The sequence below is a fragment of the Mobula hypostoma genome, chromosome 12 (genome assembly GCF_963921235.1).
Source record: "Mobula hypostoma chromosome 12, sMobHyp1.1, whole genome shotgun sequence".
Taxonomy (NCBI): domain Eukaryota; kingdom Metazoa; phylum Chordata; class Chondrichthyes; order Myliobatiformes; family Myliobatidae; genus Mobula; species Mobula hypostoma.
Window position 1 is genome coordinate 4523838 of NC_086108.1, and position 22746 is coordinate 4546583.

The 22746-nt window shown below is 50.1% G+C and overlaps 1 protein-coding gene across 1 annotated transcript in view; it reads left to right on the plus strand.

Moving 5' to 3' along the window:
- The window catches only part of LOC134354575 (zinc finger protein neuro-d4-like), a 170263-nt gene that overhangs the window by 130661 nt on the left and 16856 nt on the right, over positions 1–22746 (plus strand). The window contains exons 8-9 of the mRNA XM_063063510.1: positions 8548–8676; positions 19571–19683. Coding sequence (XP_062919580.1) covers positions 8548–8676; positions 19571–19683 — 242 coding nt within the window. The remainder of the gene's footprint in view (positions 1–8547; positions 8677–19570; positions 19684–22746) is intronic.

Sequence of the window (22746 nt, forward strand, 5' to 3'; positions counted from 1 at the left end):
GGGGGTGTGGAGAAGATGTTTCCTATGGTGAGGGAGTCTAGGACCAGAGGACACAGATAGAGTGGATGTGGAGAGGATGTTTCCAATGGTGAGGAAGTCTAGGATCAGAGGGCACAGATAGAGTGGATGTGGAGAGGATGTTTCCTATGGTGAGGGAATCTAGGATCAGGGGGCACAGATAGAGCGGATGTGGAGGGGATGTTTCCTATGGTGAGGGAGTCTAGGATCAGAGGGCACAGCCTCAGAATTGAGGGATGTCCATTTAGAAGAGCGATAAGGAGGAACTTCTCTGGTTAGAGAGTGGTGAATATGTGGAATTTGTTGCCACAGACGGCTGTAGTGGCCAAGATATCGGGCATACTTAAAGAAGAGTTTGATAAGTTCTTGATTAGTCAGGGTGTCAAAGGTTATGGGGAGATGGCAGGAGAATGGGGTTGAGAGGGAAAATAAATCAGACGTGATAGAATAGTGAAGCAGACTTGATGGGCCAAGTGGCCTAATTCTGCTATGTGTCTTGTGACCTTGTGGAAACCAGCGGACTTAAGGGAAAAGTCAGATGTGTCACAGGGAGAACGTGGAAGTACTGTGCGGACGGTGCTGGAGGGCAGGATCGAACCTGGATCCTCGGTATTGCAGGGTAGGGGCTCGAGCTTCTCTGCCACTGGGACCCAGTCAAGCCTACGTACACCTGCTCCGGTGCCTTCCGTTCATGACCCACCTGATCTCCAAGTCCTCACATCCAAAACTCCCTGTCTGGAATCCACTTGATAGCCAAGCTGTCTGACATTCACACGCCTCCCTCTCGACTGTGCTCAGAAGGTATAAACATGAGAGCAGAAATAGGCCCGTTCAACCCATCATTCAATCATGGCAAATTTATTATCCCTCTCAAACCCATTCAAAGTTCAAAATAAATTTATTATCAAAGTAGTCTATGTCACCGTATACTGTACAACCCTGGGATTTATTTTCTTGTGGGCATACTCAATAAATCTATAGAATAATAACCATTACACAAAATCAATGAAAGACCACCCAACTAGGGTGTTCAACCAGCGTGAAGAAGACTACAGACTGTGCAAAAACAAAATAATAATAATAAATGAATAAGCAATAAATACTGAGAACATGAGATGAAGAGTTCTTGAAAGTGAGTCCGTTGGTTGTGGCAACATTTCGGTGGTGGGGCAGTGAGAAGAGAGCATGACCTGGGTGGTGGGGGTCCCTGATGATGGATGCTGCTTTCCTGTGACAGTGTTTCATGTAGATGTGCTCAATGGTAGGGTGGGCTTTACCCATATCCACTACTTTTTGTAGACAGGAGTCCTTCTGCTGGCTTTTCACCATGAACTTTTACACCCTTGCTAACCAAGAACCTATCAGCCTCCATTTTCAGTTATTTTTTGTTGCTGTTGGTTGATATGGGGAAGGTTGGAGTGGACTGCCCTGGACCATTCTGTTCTGGGAAGGTGCAGCAACACTTCCTCAGGTGCTGTTGGGGAAGGGGTCAGGCCCAGCAGTCATGAGGCGACAAGGCCTTTGCAAAGCGGCAAGGTGCTCACCCCACAGTGGAGCCTCAGAGGAGCTGGCAATATCTCCAAAATACTCTCTCTCCTTCTCGCAAGCACTGACAGACGTAGAAATGATATGACCAATTAAACTCAGTATCGGTTTATTGTCACTGACATATGTCATGAAATTTGTTGTTTTGTGGCAGCAGTTCAAAGCAAGACAGAAAAATTACTATAATTTACAATAAGAAATATATTTTTAAAAATTGAGCAAAATAGTGCGGTTGTGTTCATAGGTTGATGGACCATTCAGAAATCTGCCAGAGGGGAAGAAGCTGTTGAGTGTGCGTCTTCAGGCTCCTGTACCTCCTCCCTGATGGTAATATTGAGAAGGCGGACTGCTTACTTTCTGTTACGCCACTGGCATTTAGGGCAGCAATGAAGGTCCTCCATCTCTGTCACACTCAGATGTAGAAGGAATCTTCATTGCTGTTTCTGTTACAATTTTGTTTGACCTGTCAGAGTTCTTAGTCCTGAGCTGAATCTCTGAACCTGCAGGACCAGTGAACCACTCCTAGTCTGGCCTCTACCCTTAGACCTGTTTGGTATGGGTGGCCTTAGCAAGAGCCAAAGCAATAAAGCCCTGACTCCAGCCAATATGGCTCCCCATGTCACTGAAGCACGCAAGACTCCAAACCCTACAACAAGGCTGTGGTCCTCTTGGAGGGTGCCCTGGATGGTGGAGGTCCTTAAATGATGGATGCCATCTTCTAGAGCAGGGGTCCATAGACCCCTTGGCCCATGGCACAAAAATGGTTGGTAGCCCCTGTCCTAGAGGAACTGGCTGAATCTACAACCCTCTGCAGCTTTTTCAGGTGTGGAGCCTCCGTACCTGATGATGATACAAGCAGTCAGAATGCTGTCCACCGTCAGAGTGCTGTGGAAGTCTGTCGGAACAGACCTTGTTTTGTTGTTGTTTATTATGTTCTGTGTTGTTCTGCCGAGCCAGTGGGGAAAATGCTATGCCTTTCCTTTGGCTCTTGGTAGGGTCACCCATGCCAAACTGACCTGTAGAGGCCAGACTTAAGAGCGGTTCATCAGTCTTCCAGGTTTGGGGTTCAGCTCCGGACTAACAACCCTGACCGGTCAAACAAAATTGTTACGGAAACAGCAATGAAGAATCCTTCTACATCTGAGTGTGACGGTATTCCTGAGTCTCCACCTGGGACTTGCATGACTGACAGTAGTGAAAACCGAGAGGAAGCTACTGACAAGATGAAGGAAGCCCTGAACACCACCAGAGATGGAGGACCTTCATTGCTGCCCTAAACACCAGTGGTGTAACAGGCAGCAAGTTTAACATATACATGATAAATATACTTGATCTTGAATCTTGCTGCAGTCCCTGGTGACATCCCAAATCTCCTCAAACTCCTAATAAAATATGGTCGCAGCTGTGCCTTCTTTGCTGTGGTGTCAATATGTTGGGACCAAACGATCTCTGCCTCACAGGTTGGCTGAGAAATAAATATTGGCGTGAGGGAGAGTTAGCTGTGAAATTGTGTTGTAGCGTCTACTGTGTGGATGGGGAGGGATGGCCTTGACCTGAGTGTATTATGTTCAAAGTTCAAAGTAATATGTTTATCAAAGTACAAATACTGTATATGACATTATGCTTCCCTGAGATTCATGCTCTTGCAGACATTTATTGGGAGAACTACAGAAATGCGAGAGAATTTACAAAAAAGATCCTAGGTAAACAGAGACGGACAAATAACCACTGTGCAAAAGAAGACAAACTGCAAATACGAAATTAATACTGAGAACACGAGGTGTAAAGAGTCCTTGGAAATGAGTCATATTTATTTCTCAGTTCAGAGTTGTGGTGAGTGAAGTTATCCACACTGGTTCAGGAGCCTGATGGTTGTGGGGTGATAACTGTTCCTGAACCTGGTGGTGTGGGACCTGAGGCTCATTGTGGTGAGTGAAGTTATCCACACTGGTTCAGGAGGCTGATGGTTGTGGGGTAATAACTGTTCCTGAACCTGGTGGTGTGGGACCTGAGGCTCATTGTGGTGAGTGAAGTTATCCACACTGGTTCAGGAGCCTGATGGTTGTGGGGTGATAACTGTTCCTTAACCTGCTGGTGTGGGACCTGAGGCTCATTGTGGTGAGTGAAGTTATCCACACTGGTTCAGGAGCCTGATGGTTGTGGGGTGATAATTGTTCCTGAACCTGGTGGTGTGGGACCTGAGGCTCATTGTGGTGAGTGAAGTTATCCACACTGGTTCAGGAGCCTGATGGTTGTGGGGTAATAACTGTTCCTGAACCTGGCGGTGTGGGTTGTGTACCTCCTGCCGATGGTTGTACAGGCGAAAAGAGAACGTGTGCTGGATGGTGGAGATCTTTGATGGTGGGTGCTTCTTCCTTGCGGCAGCTCTGTATGTGAATATACACAGTGGTGAAGAGGACTTTGCCCGTGATGGACTGGACAGTTTCCTCCACTTGCTTGATGCGGAGCACTGCTGGAGTACCATAGTCTTTGGTGAGAACTGGATGATTGTTGTGCACTCTCGCTATCAGGAACTGTAAAATGTAGCCAACGTCATCAGTGGGTAGGTCCTCCAGCTGCAACCGTTCGGCAAGGAATGGGGTTCAATTTTCAGGGCTCTGGGCATTCCCCTGACTCAGTACTGCTGCCCCTCACCCCCAACATCCACCAGTCCCTCCAGAGGTACATACGGAGATGGGAAACTGATACAGAAATCTAAACCATTATGTCCACCTCTCGACTCTCACCCATCACCCTTAACCAAACCCCCACCCCTCCCGTCCTGTCCCCACCACCCCATCCAATTGTCAAAGCGCCTTTGGAATGTCCTGCCCCCTTTGTGGCATGTTAGATGAGGAGACCCCACTATAGTTCTAGAGATCTTGGCCCAGTCAGGGCCAATGTGCCCAAGGCTGAGATGGCCGATAGGAAGCCATTCGGGCCATTGCTCCTTGGTGTTGATTGTGGGTTGTCCCCTCAGGAAGAGCTACTCCTGCCCATCCATGGGTTCACTGACACCAACCGGAGATGGGCTCTCCGTCTCTCCCTCAGTACTGCAGGATACCCTGCATACCCGAAGCTCTGGAGGGGGGCAGAAAGGGGTTTGCACACGTTCTCTTTTTGACTTGAAAGGTGGGTAAGGGGTTAGCAAGAAGCATGGAGGTTTCCCCAGTGGAAACTCTGCCCCTGTAAGACAGGATCCAAACCCCATAGGACAAAGGAGGAGGAGAAGCCCATCAAGTCTGCTTCACCATTCCATCGTGGCTGATTTATTATTCCTCTCAACCCCATTCTCCAGCCTTCTCCCCCATGACCTCTAATCAAGAACTTACCACTCTTCACGTTAAATAAGCCCAATGGCTCAGCCTCCACAGCCATTGTGGCAATGAGTTTCACCACCCTCTCACTAAAGAACTTCCTCATTTTTATTCTAATGGACATCCTTCTATTCTGAGGCTGTGCCCTCTGGTCCTAGACTCCCTCATCATAGGAAACATCCTCTCCACATCAACCCTATCTGTGCCCTCTGGTCCTAGACTCTCTCATCATAGGAAACATCCTCTCCACATCCACTCTATCTGTGTCCTCTGGTCCTAGACTCCCTCACTATAGGAAACATCCTTTCCACATCCACTCTATCCATGTCCTCTGGTCCTAGACTCTCTCATCATAGGAAACATCCTCTCCACATCCACTCTATCTGTGTCCTCTGGTCCTCGACTCCCTCACTATAGGAAACATCCTCTCCACGTCCACTCTATCTGTGCCCTCTGGTCCTAGACTCCCTCATCATAGGAAACGTCCTCTCCATATCCACTCTATCTGTGCCCTCTGGTCTGGGACTCTCCCATCATAGGAAACATCCTCCCCACATCCACCTCTATCTGTGTCCTCTGGTCTTAGACTCCCCCCACCATAGGAAACATCCTCTCCACATCCACTCTATCTGTGCCCTCTGGTCCTAGACTCCCCCACTATAGGAAACATCCTCTCCGCATCCACTCTAACTGTGCCCTCTGGTCCTAGACTCCCTCACTATAGGAAACATCCTCTCCACATCCACTCTATCTGTGCCCTCTGGTCCTAGACTCCCCCACTATAGGAAACATCCTCTCCGCATCCACTCTAACTGTGCCCTCTGGTCCTAGACTCCCTCACTATAGGAAACATCCTCTCCACATCCACTCTATCTGTGCCCTCTGGTCCTAGACTCCCTCACTATAGGAAACATCCTCTCCGCATCCACTCTAACTGTGCCCTCTGGTCCTAGACTCCCTCACTATAGGAAACATCCTCTCCACATCCACTCTATCTGTGCCCTCTGGTCCTAGACTCCCCCACTATAGGAAACATCCTCTCCACATCCACTCTATCCATGTCCTCTGGTCCTAGACTCTCTCATCATAGGAAACATCCTCTCCACATCCACTCTATCTGTGTCCTCTGGTCCTCGACTCCCTCACTATAGGAAACATCCTCTCCACGTTCACTCTATCTGTGCCCTCTGGTCCTAGACTCCCTCATCATAGGAAACGTCCTCTCCATATCCACTCTATCTGTGCCCTCTGGTCTGGGACTCTCCCATCATAGGAAACATCCTCCCCACATCCACCTCTACCTGTGTCCTCTGGTCTTAGACTCCCCCCACCATAGGAAACATCCTCTCCACATCCACTCTATCTGTGCCCTCTGGTCCTAGACTCCCCCACTATAGGAAACATCCTCTCCGCATCCACTCTAACTGTGCCCTCTGGTCCTAGACTCCCTCACTATAGGAAACATCCTCTCCACATCCACTCTATCTGTGCCCTCTGGTCCTAGACTCCCCCACTATAGGAAACATCCTCTCCGCATCCACTCTAACTGTGCCCTCTGGTCCTAGACTCCCTCACTATAGGAAACATCCTCTCCACATCCACTCTATCTGTGCCCTCTGGTCCTAGACTCCCCCACTATAGGAAACATCCTCTCCACATCCACTCTATCCATGTCCTCTGGTCCTAGACTCTCTCATCATAGGAAACATCCTCTCCACATCCACTCTATCTGTGTCCTCTGGTCCTCGACTCCCTCACTATAGGAAACATCCTCTCCACGTTCACTCTATCTGTGCCCTCTGGTCCTAGACTCCCTCATCATAGGAAACGTCCTCTCCATATCCACTCTATCTGTGCCCTCTGGTCTGGGACTCTCCCATCATAGGAAACATCCTCCCCACATCCACCTCTACCTGTGTCCTCTGGTCTTAGACTCCCCCCACCATAGGAAACATCCTCTCCACATCCACTCTATCTGTGCCCTCTGGTCCTAGACTCCCCCACTATATGAAACATCCTCTCCGCATCCACTCTAACTGTGCCCTCTGGTCCTAGACTCCCTCACTATAGGAAACATCCTCTCCACATCCACTCTATCTGTGCCCTCTGGTCCTAGACTCCCCCACTATAGGAAACATCCTCTCCGCATCCACTCTAACTGTGCCCTCTGGTCCTAGACTCCCTCACTATAGGAAACATCCTCTCCACATCCACTCTATCTGTGCCCTCTGGTCCTAGACTCCCCCACTATAGGAAACATCCTCTCCACATCCACTCTATCCATGTCCTCTGGTCCTAGACTCTCTCATCATAGGAAACATCCTCTCCACATCCACTCTATCTGTGTCCTCTGGTCCTCGACTCCCTCACTATAGGAAACATCCTCTCCACGTTCACTCTATCTGTGCCCTCTGGTCCTAGACTCCCTCATCATAGGAAACGTCCTCTCCATATCCACTCTATCTGTGCCCTCTGGTCTGGGACTCTCCCATCATAGGAAACATCCTCCCCACATCCACCTCTACCTGTGTCCTCTGGTCTTAGACTCCCCCCACCATAGGAAACATCCTCTCCACATCCACTCTATCTGTGCCCTCTGGTCCTAGACTCCCCCACTATAGGAAACATCCTCTCCGCATCCACTCTAACTGTGCCCTCTGGTCCTAGACTCCTTCACTATAGGAAACATCCTCTCCACATCCACTCTATCTGTGCCCTCTGGTCCTAGACTCCCCCACTATAGGAAACATCCTCTCCGCATCCACTCTAACTGTGCCCTCTGGTCCTAGACTCCCTCACTATAGGAAACATCCTCTCCACATCCACTCTAACTGTGCCCTCTGGTCCTAGACTCCCTCACTATAGGAAACATCCTCTCCACATCCACTCTATCCATGTCCTCTGGTCCTAGACTCTCTCATCATAGGAAACATCCTCTCCACATCCACTCTATCTGTGTCCTCTGGTCCTCGACTCCCTCACTATAGGAAACATCCTCTCCACGTTCACTCTATCTGTGCCCTCTGGTCCTAGACTCCCTCATCATAGGAAACGTCCTCTCCATATCCACTCTATCTGTGCCCTCTGGTCTTGGACTCTCCCATCATAGGAAACATCCTCCCCACATCCACCTCTACCTGTGTCCTCTGGTCTTAGACTCCCCCCACCATAGGAAACATCCTCTCCACATCCACTCTATCTGTGCCCTCTGATCCTAGACTCCCCCCAACATAGGAAACATCCTCTCTACATCCACTCTAGCTAGGCCTTTAGATTTTCAATAGGTTTCAATGAGATCCCCCGAAATTCTTCTAAACTCCAGCAAGTACAGACTGAGAGCCATCAAACGCTCCTCATATGATAATCCTTTGATTCTCGGGATGATTCTGATGTACCCCCTCTGCTCCTTCTCCAATGACAGCACATCCTTTTGTAGGTAAGGGACCAAAATGGCTCACAATACTCCAAGTGTGGTCTGAGCAAAGCCTTATAAAGCCTCAGCATTACGTCCTTGCTTTTATATTCCAGTCCTCTTGAAATGAATGCTAGCCCGTTGAGTACGTGGCTATCTCCTACCCTCCTGGGTCAGAGGCACAGGCCTGGGGCCAATAAAGCAGGTGTGTCACCTCTCTCTGCCTCATATTGATTCTTGCATAATGTCCCCCAGCCAGGAAAGCTCCCGATGGAAGCATCATTCCGAACACCTATTGCGATTTCTGTCTGGGTGGGACTTCTGGGAACAAGAAGACAGGGTTTCCTGAAGATCTCATTTCCTGTGCGGATTGCGGGCGCTCCGGTGAGTTTCAGTTGATTTACCTTCGCTCGGGCCCCCTGCCAGCACCACCTGTGCCCCCCCCAAACCATCTCCTCCGCCGGTCCCCTTTCACCATCCCCCTCCCCCCTCCTTCAATGCCCACCTCCCATGGCACCATCCAGAGGCAGAGGATGGGGCGTAGGGAGTCTCGGAATGCCAAAGGAGCTGGATAGGAAGTGTAGAGTGAGCGGGGGGAGCTGTTGGCTGGCAGGCCTGGTGCTGAGGTGGATGGGTAATTTGAGCACGATCTGCAAGGAAGGGCCAGCATTCAGTAATTCAAAGTGAATTTATTACCGAAGGACGTAATGCCACCTGATGCTGCCTTGAGATTCATTTTCTTGCAGGCATTTACAGGAAAATAAAGAAATACAATTGAATTAATGAAAAGCTATGCATAAACTGACAAGCAACCAATGTGCAAATGAGCATGGTAGTGTAGTGGTTAGCACAGTGCTTTACAGTACCGATAAGCGGGATCAATTCCCACCACTGTCTGTAAGGAGTTTGTACGTTCTCCCCGTGACCACGTGGGTTTCCTCTGGGTGCTCCGGTTTCCTCCCACAGTCCAAAGGTGTACTGGTTAGTAGGTGAATTGGTCTTGTAAATTGTCCCGTTATTAGAGAAGGGCTAATTTAGAGGATTACTATTGGGGGGGGAGGGGCACGGTTTAAAGGGTTGGAAAAGCTTATTCCACGCTTTATCTCAACAAATAAATAAAAATGTGCAAATAAACAAATAAATAATACTGAGAACATGAGTTGTCAAGTCCTTGAAAGTGAGTCTGTAGGTTGTTGTGGTGCGTGAAGTTATCCACACTGGTTCAGGAGCCTGATGGTTGTGGGGTAATAACTGTTCCTGAACCTGGTGGTGTGGGACCTGAGGCTCATTGTGGTGAGTGAAGTTATCCACACTGGTTCAGGAGCCTGATGGTTGTGGGGTAATAACTGTTCCTGAACCTGGTGGTGTGGGACCTGAGGCTGCTGTACCTCCTGCACGAAGGTAGTAGCAGGAAGAGAGCATGGTCTGGATGGTGGGTGGCTTTGATGATGGTTGCTGCTTTCTTGTGGCAGTGTTCCTTGTAGGTGTGCTGAATGGTGGGAGGGGCTTTTCCTGTGATGGATTGGGCTGTACACACTTCTGTAGTCTATTTGGTTCTTGGGAACTGGTGTTTCCATACCTTGCCGTGACACAATCTGTAGAATGTATCTATAGAATATGTAGCAGTCCTGATGAAGGGTCTCGGCCCAAATCATCAGCTGCCTGATCTGCTGAGCTCCTCCAGCGTTGTGTGTGTGTGTGCATCACTCTGGATTTCCAGCATCTGCAGAATCTCTTGTGCTTCTAGAAGTTTGTCAAAGTTGTCACGGTGAGACTCAGGGATGTGCGGGGGATCCCCTGGATCCTAGCTCGGTGCCACCTTACTGTGGTGATCTCCGATGGAGCCTGGGGCTGTTTGAGGGCAGCCCCCAACTCCATTCCCTGCCAAGCCTCAGTGTACCTCTCTCTAGAGCCTTCCTCCAACCTCACGCCCAGCAAGGATTTTTGCGGTACAGGGAATGCAGTGGGCTTGTGAACTCTGCAAGGTTCTATAACAACCACGTGGTGAAGGACACACCATCTAGCTCTGGAGAGACATTGATCGCAGGGTCCTGGAGAGAACCCCCCCTCCCCCACCACCACCAACTCTCATTCATAATGGTGGCCTAACCAACCACCCCAAAGATGAGGTGCCAAGATGGCGTCGAGCTGCAGTTTCTGTCAAGTTCGTGACCACAAGACATAAGAGCAGAATTAGGCCACTTAGCCCATTGAGTCTGCACCGCCATTCATTATGGTCAATCCATTTCCCTGTCAGCCCCAATCTCCTGCCTTCTCCCCGTATCCCTTCATGCTCTGACCAATCAAGAATCTATCAACCTCTGCCTTAAATACACCTAATGACTTGGCCTCCACAGCTGCCTGTGGCAACAAATTCCACAGACTCACCACTCTGGCTAGAGAAATTACTCCCAATCTCCGTTCTAAATGGACATGGTTGTTTCTTTAGTTTCGTAGGGATGGTTTTGGAACAGAGGGGGGTTAGAGATCAGGTTAGAGTTTAGAGACAAGGATGTGGGGGAGATAGTGGACATGCCAGCATCCAAGCCTCGGCTCCATTTTGGAAGGTCAGCAACGTGGACATGGTCGGATGTCAGCAGACCAATGAGAAACAGGGGCCGGCGACTGCCCCTTGGGATGTGAATCGTGAGGTCAGAGTTCAAGGCCTAGTGCTGGGCATCACATCATCGGAGAGTCTGGAGTTTTGGGTTCCTCATCCAGGGCCCTCATTCATCATTATGGTGAGTCCCGGGGTCGATACCAAAGACTGAGGTGCAAAGGTCAATCAGAGGTCAAGATCAAAGCCCGAAGAATGATCAGAAGCCCAGAGGCCAAGGCCCAATGACTAGAGCCCTGAGTCTGTGAACCTCTGCAAGACTGTTGGGAAAGTCAAAGGCCCGTTAGTCTACTGGAGGCTGGAGGCCAAAGCAGATGGGCAGCCCTGGGGTTAGCTTGGCTGGGTGGGAGGAATGGGGATTGTTTTGTTGTTGTTGTCTTGTTGCTTGGTGTGTTCTGTGTTTCGCCAAGCATTGTAGGCATGCTGTGTTGATGCTGGAATATGTAGCAACACTAATAGGCTGTTCTCGGCTCAAAGTTCAAAGTAAATGTTATTTTCAGAGTACGTATATGTCACCATATACAACCCTGAGATTCATTTTCCTGTGGGCATACTCAGCAAATCTATAGAGTAGTAACTATAACAGGATCAATGAAAGATCAACCAGAGTGCAGAAGACAACAAACTGTGCAAATGCAAATATAAATAAATAGCAATAAATAATGAGAACATGAGATAAAGAGTCCTTAAAGTGAGATAGTTGGTTGCAGGAACATTTCAAATGATGGGGCAAGTGAGTGTACTTATCCCCTTTTATTCAAGAGACTGATGGTTAAGGGGTATTATTTGTTCCTGAACCTGGTGGTGCGAGTCCTGAGGCTCCTGTACCTCCTACCTGATGGCAGCAGCAAGAAGAGAGCATGGCCTGGGTGAGGATCTTTGATGATGGATGCTGCTTTCCCACGACAGCTCAAAGGTGGGGAGGTCTTTACCCTTGATAGACTGGGCCGAACCTACTACCTTTTGTAGGATTTTCCGTTCAGAGGGATTGGTGTTTCCATACCAGGCTGTGATGCAGCCAGTCAATATACTATCCACCACACATCTTTAGAAGTTTGTCATTGTTAACTTAAAGTCAGAGATCACTGCAGCACAGAAGCCGGCCCAGGTCCGTGCTGAGATTGCGTTGGCTGTTAATGCAAACGATGCATTTCACTGTATGTTTCGATGTAGATGGGACAGAAAACCCTGAATCTGAATGAAAGAACAGGCACTGTTTAACGTCTACTACGTATCTCTCTGGCGCTACCGCCGACCTGCCGTATTTCAGTGGCAAATCAACCTTTAACCCCTGAGGTGGGAGTTGAACCCCCAACCTTTGGTATGGGACGATCCAACCATGACACAGCTAACTGTGGTCAGCCAGTTAACTTGCTGCTCCGTTATCCTCACTGGGAGGGCTGTAGGGACTGGAGGGGCTTATGGAGAGTGGGAGGGGTGTAGGGACTGGAGGGGCTTATGGACAGTGGGAGGGGTGTAGGGTCCAGAAGGGGTTATAGAGACCAGGATGGCTGTAGGGACTGGAGGGGCTTATGGAGAGTGGGAGGGGTGTAAGGACCATAAGGGGTTATAGAGACCAGGATGGGTGTAGGGACCAGAGGGGGTTATAGAGGATGGGAGGGGTGTAGGGACCAGAGGGGGTTATAGAAACCAGGATGGGTGTAGGGACCAGAGGGGGTTATAGAGAATGGGAGGGGTGTAGGGACCAGAGGGGGTTATAGAGACCAGGATGGGTGTAGGGACCAGCGGGGGTTATAGAGAATGGGAGGGGTGTAAGGACCAGAGGGGGTTATAGAGACCAGGATGGGTGTAGGGACCAGAGGGGGTTATAGAGAATGGGAGGGGTGTAGGAGCTGGAGAGGGTATAAAGAGAATGGGATGGGTGTAGGGACCAGAGGGGGTTATAGAGAATGGGAGGGGTGTAGGGACCAGAGGGGGTTATAGAGACCAGGATGGGTGTAGGGACCAGAGGGGGTTATGGAGATAGGGAGGTCGTAGGGGCTGGAGGGAGTTATAGAGAATTTGTGGAGTGTAGGTGTGTGGGGATTACAGAGACAGGGAAATGCCGGAGCAGGAATTTAACCAAGTGTAACTCCACTCTCTCCTCCTGGGGAACGTCCATTTCGCTGTGCTGGAGGAGGGCTACGGGAGATGGACCAGGCTGGAAGCCAGCTCGGTTCAGCGGCCTTCCCCTTTAAGAGTGCCGTTACAGAAGGAATGTGATTTAAAGCAGATCTCTGTTGCACACTGAGGACGTTACATGCTGAAATATTTAGCGGGGTTGCATCTGAGGTCGTGCAACTGGCAGGAGCACGTCCAGCAACTGACTGGAGCCTGGGATTAGCATCTCGTGAAGGAAAGTGATGCCTGGCTGTTTCTGATCTCTGGAGTTCATTTGGTGGAAGGAATGTTCCAAAAAAAAATGGTCTAATGGGACGAGAGGCGGCAGCCCCTGTAAACCAGAGGAGGCTAACAGTTTGGCACAACTGTTTTGGATCAGGACAGATTAAAATAATCCAGAGTTTTACTTGAAACGATGTGGTCAGGCTCCAGGGACAATTCTGCCCCACTGACTCCCCGTGTCTGATGGGCTGCAGGTTTCTGGGGTGTGACACCCCCTGTGTTGAGAGGGTTCGCAGCCCAGCCCCCCGCTGCCAGCTCCCAGCAAACAATCACGAGTTTGGGCTGGGAATCTAACCTGGTCCCTGGGAATTCTGTGGGATGAGGTGTGAGGGGTACAGGGGCCGGGGAGGGGGCATCACACAGATGGGGAGGAATATAGGGGTTTAGAGGGGCGTCACAGATGAGGAAGAGGTAACAGACGGCTGGGGTATAGCACCAAGGGAGTTCACAGTGACAGAGTGTTGTAATGAGGGAGGGGGTTACAGAGACAGGAAAGGGGGTTGGTGAGGGAGGGGTTACAGAGACAGGAAGGGTTGGTGAGGGAGGGGTTACAGAGACAGGGAGGGGTGTAGGCGAGGGAGAGGTTACAGAGACAGGAAAGGGGGTTGGTGAGGGAGGGGTTACAGAGACAGGAAGGGTGTTGTTGAGGGAGGGGTTACAGAGACGGAGGGTGTTGGTGAGGGAGGGGTTACAGAAACAGGGAGGGTGTTGGTGAGGGAGGGGTTACAGAGACGGAGGGTGTTGGTGAGGGAGGGGTTACAGAGACAGGGAGGGCGTTGGTGAGGGGGGGTTACAGAGACAGGGAGGGTGTTGGTGAGGGCGGGGTTACAGAGACAGGAAAGGGGTTGGTGAGGGAGGGGTTACAGAGACAGGGAGGGGTGTAGGCGAGGGAGAGGTTACAGAGACAGGAAAGGGGGTTGGTGAGGGAGGGGTTACAGAGACAGGAAGGGTGTTGTTGAGGGAGGGGTTACAGAGACAGGGAGGGTGTTGGTGAGGGAGGGGTTGCAGAGACAGGGAGGGTGTTGGTGAGGGAGGGGTTACAGAGACAGGGAGGCTGTTGGTGAGGGAGGGGTTACAGAGACAGGAAAGGGGGTTGGTGAGGGAGGGGTTACACAGACAGGGAGGGTGTTGGTGAGGGAGGGGTTGCAGAGACAGGGAGGGTGTTGGTGAGGGAGGGGTTACAGAGACAGGGAGGCTGTTGGTGAGGGAGGAGTTACAGAGACAGGGAGGGTGTTGGTGAGGGAGGGGTTACAGAGACAGGGAGGCTGTTGGTGAGGGAGGGGTTACAGAGACAGGGAGGGTGTTGGTGAGGGAGGGGTTACAGAGACAGGGAGGGTGTTGGTGAGGGAGGGGTTACTGAGACAGGGAGGCTGTTGGTGAGGGAGGGGTTACAGAAACAGGGAGGGTGTTGGTGAGGGAGGGGTTACAGAGACAGGGAGGGTGTTGGTGAGGGAGGGGTTACAGAGACGGAGGGTGTTGGTGAGGGCGGGGTTACAGAGACAGGAAAGGGGTTGGTGAGGGAGGGGTTACAGAGACAGGGAGGGGTGTAGGCGAGGGAGAGGTTACGGAGACAGGAAAGGGGGTTGGTGAGGGAGGGGTTACAGAGACAGGAAGGGTGTTGTTGAGGGAGGGGTTACAGAGACAGGGAGGGTGTTGGTGAGGGAGGGGTTACAGAGACAGGGAGCGTGTAGGGGAGGGAGGGTGTTACAGAGACAGGAAGGGTGTTGTTGAGGGAGGGGTTACAGAGACAGGGAGGGTGTTGGTGAGGGAGGGGTTACAGAGACAGGGAGCGTGTAGGGGAGGGAGGGTGTTACAGAGACAGGGAGGGTGTTGGTGAGGGAGGGGTTACGGAGACAGGGAGGGTGTTGGTGAGGGAGGGGTTACAGAGTCGTGGAGTGGCACAGTGGAGGGAGGGTGTTTACAGAGACAGGATGGTGTAGGGGTCAGAAAGTTTTACTAAGACAGGGAGGGGTGTTATGGTGGGATTGGTTTGCAGAGACGGAGGGGTATAGGGGGAGGGAGGGGTTACAGAGACAGGGATGGTGTAGGGGGGTTACGGAGACAGGGAGGGTGTTGGTGAGGGAGGGGTTACAGAGACGGAGGGTGTGGGGGGGGGTTACAGAGACAGGGAGGGTGTTGGTGAGGGAGGGGTTACGGAGACAGGGAGGGTGTTGGTGAGGAAGGGGTTACAGAGGCAGGAAAGGGTGTTGGTGAGGGAGGGGTTACAGAGACAGGGAGGGTGTTGGTGAGGGAGGAGTTACAGAGACAGGGAGGGGTATAGGGGGAGGGAGTGGTGTTACTAGTTCAAAAGTTAGAAGTAAAGTTTATCAGGGTACATATATGTCACCATATACAACCCTGAGATTCATTTTCCTGTGGGCATACTCAGTAAATCTACAGAATAGTAACTGTAACAGGATCAATGAAAGATCAACCAGAGTGCAGAAGACAACAAATTGTGCAAATGCAAATATAAATAAACAGCAATAAACAACGAGAACATGAGATAAAGAGCCCTTGAAGTGAGATCACTGGTTGTGGAACTATCTCAATGATGGGGAAGTGAGTGTAGTTATCCCCTTTTGTTCAAGAGCCTGATGGTTGAGGGGTGGGAACTGTTCCTGAACCTGGTGGTGCGAGTCCTGAGGCTCCTGTATGGCAGCAGCGAGACCTGGGTGGTGAGGATCTCTGATGATGGATGCTCCCTTTCCTACGACAGCGTTTCATGTAGATGTGTTCAGAGGTTGGGAGGGCTTTACCCATGGTGAACTGGGCTGTATCCACTACGTATTGTAGGATTTCCCATTCAAAGGCATTGGTGTTTTCATACCAGGTTGTGATGGTTATTTACTCACTTTCTGCTTGTGACACCGCTGGTGTTTTTAGATTAGATTATGAGGACACGCAGTCCTCTTTTATTGTCATTTAGTAATGCATGCATTAAGAAATGATACAATGTTCCTCCAGAATGATATCACAGAAACACAAGACAAATCAAGACTGAAAAACTGACAAAAATCACATAATTATAACATATAGTTACAACAATGCAAAGCAATACTATAACTTGATGAAGAACAGACCATGGGCACAGTAAAAAAAAGTCTCAAAGTCTTTCGAAAGTCCCATCATCTCACACAGATGGTTGAAGGGAGAAAAACTCTTCCTGCCATGAGCTTCCAGCGCCGCAAACTTGCTGATGCAGCATCCTGGAAGCACCCGACCACAGTCCGACTCCGAGTCATCCGAAAACTTCGAGCCTTCGACCAGCCCACCGACACCGAGCACCGAGCACCATCTCTGCTGAGCACTTCGACCCCGGCCCTGGCAACGGGCAATAGGTAAAGTCAGGGATTTGGGGCCTTCCCCTCCGGAGATTCTCAATCGCACAGTAGCAGCAGCAGCGAAGCAGGCATTTCAGAAGTTTCTCCAGATGTTCATCTGTGCTCCTCACGTCTGTCTCCATCAAATCAGGATTGTGCATGGCCCCTATTTAACAAATACGATATCATTCGGAGTGACCGCGTGCATTGCATCACGCCGCCATCTTCTCCTCCCCTTCTCCTGGTGTTTAGGGCAGCAATGAAGGTCCTCCATCTCTGGTGGTGTTCAGGGCTTCCTTCATCATGTCAGTAGCTTCCTCTCGGTTTTCACTACTGTCAGTCACGCAATTTCTGGGTGGAGACTCAGGAATACCGTCACACTCAGATGTAGAAGGAGTCTTCATTGCTGTTTCTGTAACAACTTTGTTTGACCAGTCAGGGTTGTTAGCCCTGAGCTGAACCCCTGAACCTGGAGGACCGGTGGACCACACTTGGTCTGGCCTCTACCCTTTGACCTGTTTGGCATGGGTGACCCTACCAAGAGCCAATGCATAAAGCCCTGACTCCAGCCAACATAGTGCTCTGGGTCATTGAGGCTGCAAGCCTCCAAACCCTACAACAGGTTGTGGTCGTCATGGAGGTAGGCTGTGATGTAGCAATCAATACACTCTCCACTACACAACTATAGAAGTTTGTCAAAGTTTCGCAAAGGATTGCAGACAAACAAAAGATCATGGGTTCATTGTCTGTCCAGAAATCTGTAGGCACAGGGGAAGAAGCTGTTCCTAAAATGTTGAGGGGGTGTCTTCAGGGTCCCGGACCTCCTCTCTGATGGCGCCATGATAGCATAACCAGTAGTGTAACGCGATTACAGCTCAAGCCGTCCCGGAGTTTGTACTTCATTTCTGGCGCCGATCTGCAGGTCCTCCCCATGGAACGCGTGGATCTCCTCTGGGTCCTGTGTTTTCTCATACTAGTTAGGTTAATAGGCCATTGCAAATTGTGCCATGATTGGGTTAGGGCTAAGCGGATTTGTCGGGGTTGGCATGACTCGAAAGATCTACCCTGCCCTGTATTGGTAAATAAGTAAATTAATAACGAGAGGAGGCTATGTTCTGGGTGCTAGGAGTCCTTAATGATGGATGGGTGTTGGGATGGAGATACATCTCCACCAAAGGAGGTGTAAGGCGCTCCTTCCCTCCACTAGCCTGCAGGTCACCCTTGGGCAAGGTGTAGCACCTGCTTAGCCCCCTGATCAGGGTCATGTGAAGCCATGGGATCAGGTGGTGGATGGTCGTATGAGCAGCCGGTGTGTATCACAAATCCTGGTTATGTGACCTCTGACACCAGGCAGACAATCTCTGAAGAGTATTGATAATGGCTGGAGTCACCCGTCTTGAAAAGACACTGCCCAGAAGAAGATAATGGCAAACCACTTCTGTAGAAAAATTTCCCAAGAACAATCATGGTTAAAGATCACAATTGCCCACGTCATACAGCACGGCACATAATGAAGATGATGATGGCATTGAGACATACACTGAAATGGGCTGTTTGTGCTTACATTCAACATAACTCAAAGACGTGTTGGGGGGAGGGGCGGTGGCAGCCTGCTGGTGTCACCACACGTTCTCATGTCAAGAACCTACCGAAGATACAAATCCTATCCAAGAGCCGAGCAATCAAAGTGCAATGAATTAAATAAATCTGGGGACAGCGTTAGTGTCAGGAATGGTGAGCAGATAACACTGGACAACAAAGGTTTTGCTTCCTGAATACTTCTGGGTGTACCTTGTGGATATTGAGCTGCTGATCATGAAAATCACCATGTAAATTCCTCATCATACACCATTTTTGAATTCACTTATATTAGTGATTTCAATTCATAATTCAAGTCAGAGAACTGATGCCAAGATTAAGGGGGCATTTTTGTTGGTCCACAAATCAAACAGGTCGCCAGCGACAGGCAATTTGAAGAACTTCTAGTGGGACTGGAGAAAATCACATGGAAGGCATTCAAGGATGCTGTTGAAAGTTTTCTCGGCAACTACAGAGCACCAAACTACATGCAGCTGGTTGACAACAAGCTTCAAGCATACAAAACCATGAAATGAAACATGTCACTAAATATTTTTTTGATTATGATAGACTCTTGAAGCTGAACACAAATATAATTACAGACTACTCATACTACGTAGGAATTTGAGGAAACAGAAAACTTTCATTGAATATATTATGTTTAATTGCATAATAGTGCTGACACTGCAATAGTTCAACTAAGCTAAAAATATTGTGTTGATAATTTTCATTTGTACTCAGTGTCTGAGGCTTCTCACTTAAGTGTCCAACAATAATCAGCCAGCATTGATGGATTCCAGTTGCCCTGATACTGTTTCTCCATGACCTCAATGTCCTGGTGAAACCTTTCACCATGCCCGTCACTAACAGCACCAAGATTTGCAGGGAAGAAGTCTAAATGGGAATGCAGAAAATGAATCTTTAGTGATATGTTGCACATCATGGTTTTGTATGCTTGAAGCATGTTGTCAACTAGCTGCATGTAGTTTGGTGCTCTGTAGTTGCCAAGAAAACTTTCAACAACATCCTTGAATACCTTCCATCTGATTTTCTCCGGTCCTACTAGTAGTTCTTCAAATTGCCTGTGGTTGATGATCTGTTTCATTTGTGAACCAACAAAAGTGCCTTCCTTGGCATCCTTTATTCTGACTTGAATTATGAATTAAAATAACAAATATAAGTGATTTCAAAATAATGATGTGTGATAGGGAAATGTCATGATGATTTTCATGATCAGCAGCCCAAAGTCCAAAAGGTACATCCAGAGGTATTAGGAAACAAAATGTTGTCCAGCGTGATATTCTTTGTGTCAATGACCATTACAGGGCACTCTTCTGTCTCTCTCCCCACCCCCCAGGTCACCCCTCGTGCCTGCAGTTCACGGTCAACATGACGGCGGCGGTGAGGACCTATCGCTGGCAATGCATCGAATGCAAGTCCTGCAGCCTCTGTGGCACCTCAGAGAACGACGTAAGTCATGCCACAATGGGTGCCAGGTCCAGCACCTGCGGGTGAGAAGGCTGCTGGCTCGGTGGGGCCAGCGGGGTGCGAGGGGGGCGGTTGTCCTAACTTACGTCACTCCTGTTTGACCGATAGAGTCCTATCTGAAACACAGCCACCCCTTATCCTGACTTTTACCATGCCCGATGCTCCTCACACTCCTCTGCTGACTGGCCCAAACCGTTTCCCAGTTCAAAGTTCAAGGTGCGTGCAGGGATGGGGTTTAAGGAAGGGGGAGCAGGGTTCTGGGACAGCAGTCAGCAACTCAATGGTAAAGAGAGAAAGGGGAGGGGAGGGAGAAATTGCCAGAAGTTAGAGAAATTGATGCTGCTACTGTCAGGAGACGGAATATGAGGTGTTGCTCCTCCAACCTGATAATGGCCTCATCATGATTGTAGAGAAGGCCACGGACCAACATGTCAGAATGGGAATGGGGAGTTGAATTGAAATGGTGGCCACTGGAAAATCCTGACTTTTGTAGGAGACGGAACAAAGATCTCTTCCTCATCAGAATCCTGATCTTCTCCACTGTAACCTCCTGCTGCCCTGAATCCTCTCCATTCTCTGTGCTCCTTCATTTCTTGTTGGTATATCATCTGTACACTTAATTGCTCCACCATTAGTAGAGTCTTCAGCTGTTGGGCTCCTGAGCTTCCTTCCCTCCTCCTCCTTGCCTCCTCCCTTCCCTCCTCCTCCTCACCTCCTCCCTTCCCTCGTCCTCCTCGCCTCCTCCCTTCCCTCCTCCTCCTCGCCTCCTCCCTTCCCTCCTCCTCCTCGCCTCCTCCCTTCCCTCGTCCTCCTCGCCTCCTCCCTTCCCTCCTCCTCCTCGCCTCCTCCCTTCCCTCATCCTCCTCGCCTCCTCCCTTCCCTCCTCCTCCTCGCCTCCTCCCTTCCCTCGTCCTCCTCGCCTCCTCCCTTCCCTCCTCTTCCTCGCCTCCTCCCTTCCCTCCTCCTCCTCGCCTCCTCCCTTCCCTCCTCGCCTCCTCCCTTCCCTCCTCGCCTCCTCCCTTCCCTCATCCTCCTCGCCTCCTCCCTTCCCTCCTCCTCCTCACCTCCTCCCTTCCCTCGTCCTCCTCGCCTCCTCCCTTCCCTCCTCCTCCTCGCCTCCTCCCTTCCCTCGTCCTCCTCGCCTCCTCCCTTCCCTCGTCCTCCTCGCCTCCTCCCTTCCCTCCTCCTCCCTTCCCTCGTCCTCCTCGCCTCCTCCCTTCCCTCCTCCTCCTCGCCTCCTCCCTTCCCTCGTCCTCCTCGCCTCCTCCCTTCCCTCATCCTCCTCGCCTCCTCCCTTCCCTCCTCCTCCTCCCTACCCTCCTCCTCCTCGCCTCCTCCCTTCCCTCGTCCTCCTCGCCTCCTCCCTTCCCTCCTCCTCCTCACCTCCTCCCTTCCCTCGTCCTCCTCCCCTCCTCCCTTCCCTCGTCCTCCTCGCCTCCTCCCTTCCCTCCTCCTCCTCGCCTCCTCCCTTCCCTCGTCCTCCTCGCCTCCTCCCTTCCCTCGTCCACCTTGCCTTCAAGGGGCTGCTTAATCGCATATGACGGGGTGGAGATACGTCTCTACCAAAGGAGGTGTAAGGTGCTCCTTCCCTCCACTACCCTACTGGTCACCTTTGGGCAGGGTGTAAGATGTAGCACCTGTTTAGAACCCCCCCCCCCCCCCGCCGATCAGTGTCACGTGAAGCCGTGGAACAGGTGGTGGATGGTCGTATGAGCAGCCAGTGCAGATCACAAGTCCTGGTTATGCGATCACTGACCCCAGGCAGACAATTTCTAAAGAGTATTGATCATGGCTGGGGTCACCTGTCTTGTAAAGACACTGCCCAGAAGAAGGCAATGGCAAACCACTTGTGTAGAAAAAATTGCCAAGAACAATCATGATCATGGAAAGACCCTGATCACCCATGTCATATGACGCAGCACATAATGATGGTGACGATGATATGAGGAGAGATTGAGAGAGCTAGGGCTTTTCTCTTCGGAGTGAAGGAAGATGAGAGATGACAATAGAGGTGTACAAGATGATAAAAGGCATAGATCAAGTGGACAGCCAGAGACTTTTTCCCAGGGTGGCAATGGCTAATACGAGGAGGCATAACTTCAAGGTGATTGGGGGAAAGTACAAAGGTGGTTTTTCTTACACAGAGGTGGTGGGTGTGTGGAGACCATCGTATGGTGTGGTGGTAGATGCAGATACATCAGGGACATTTAAGACATTCTTAGACGAATGGATGATAGGAAAATGGAGGGCTATGTGGGAGGAAAGGGTTAAATTGATTTTGGAGTAGGTTAAAACATCAGCACAATATTATGGGCTGAAGGGCTGTATTGTGCTGTAGTGTTCTATGTTCTGTGTTCTTAAAACCTTTCCCTTTAACCAAGCTCTTCATCTCCTGCCTTCTGTGAGGCTAACAGATTTGTGAAACACCCTTGGCAATTTTATTTTCTCACGTCAGAGGTGCTACATAAATGGAATTTGCAGTTGTTGTTCCAGACTGAACAGTTTGTCTTCTGACAGGAAGGCTGAGAATGTTGGTACCTGAGGTGAGATTGGAGTGTGCAGTGCAGTCATCGGCAGCTATTACATTGCTGGTTACACAGCCAATAAGTACTTTGCTTCACACGGAGGTTGGCAGGAATGTGGAACATCACCTGTCAGGAACAGCATAAAGGCGCTGATTGCCATAGAAACATTAAAACAGGCACTTTTTAAAGTTGCAGAACCACCATGGGTAGACAGATAGAACAGAACAGAACAGAACTTTCTTGTCATTGCTCAAGACAACGAGGGTGTGGTGCTACTCCAGTCTGTGCAGAACAGATATTTACAATCCATGCAGTACAGCTTAATTAAAAAATTCCCATATTTACATGCAACAAGTGACTTTGATAGTCCATAACACTCAAAGGGGATTGGCAAGCCGGAGTGTAGCATTATTCAACACACAACAGCCTTGGGGAAGAAGTTGTATTTCAGTCTTACTGTCTTGACTATGGTGTTTCTGTATCTCCTACCAGATGGCAGGAGATTGGACGGACAATGTCT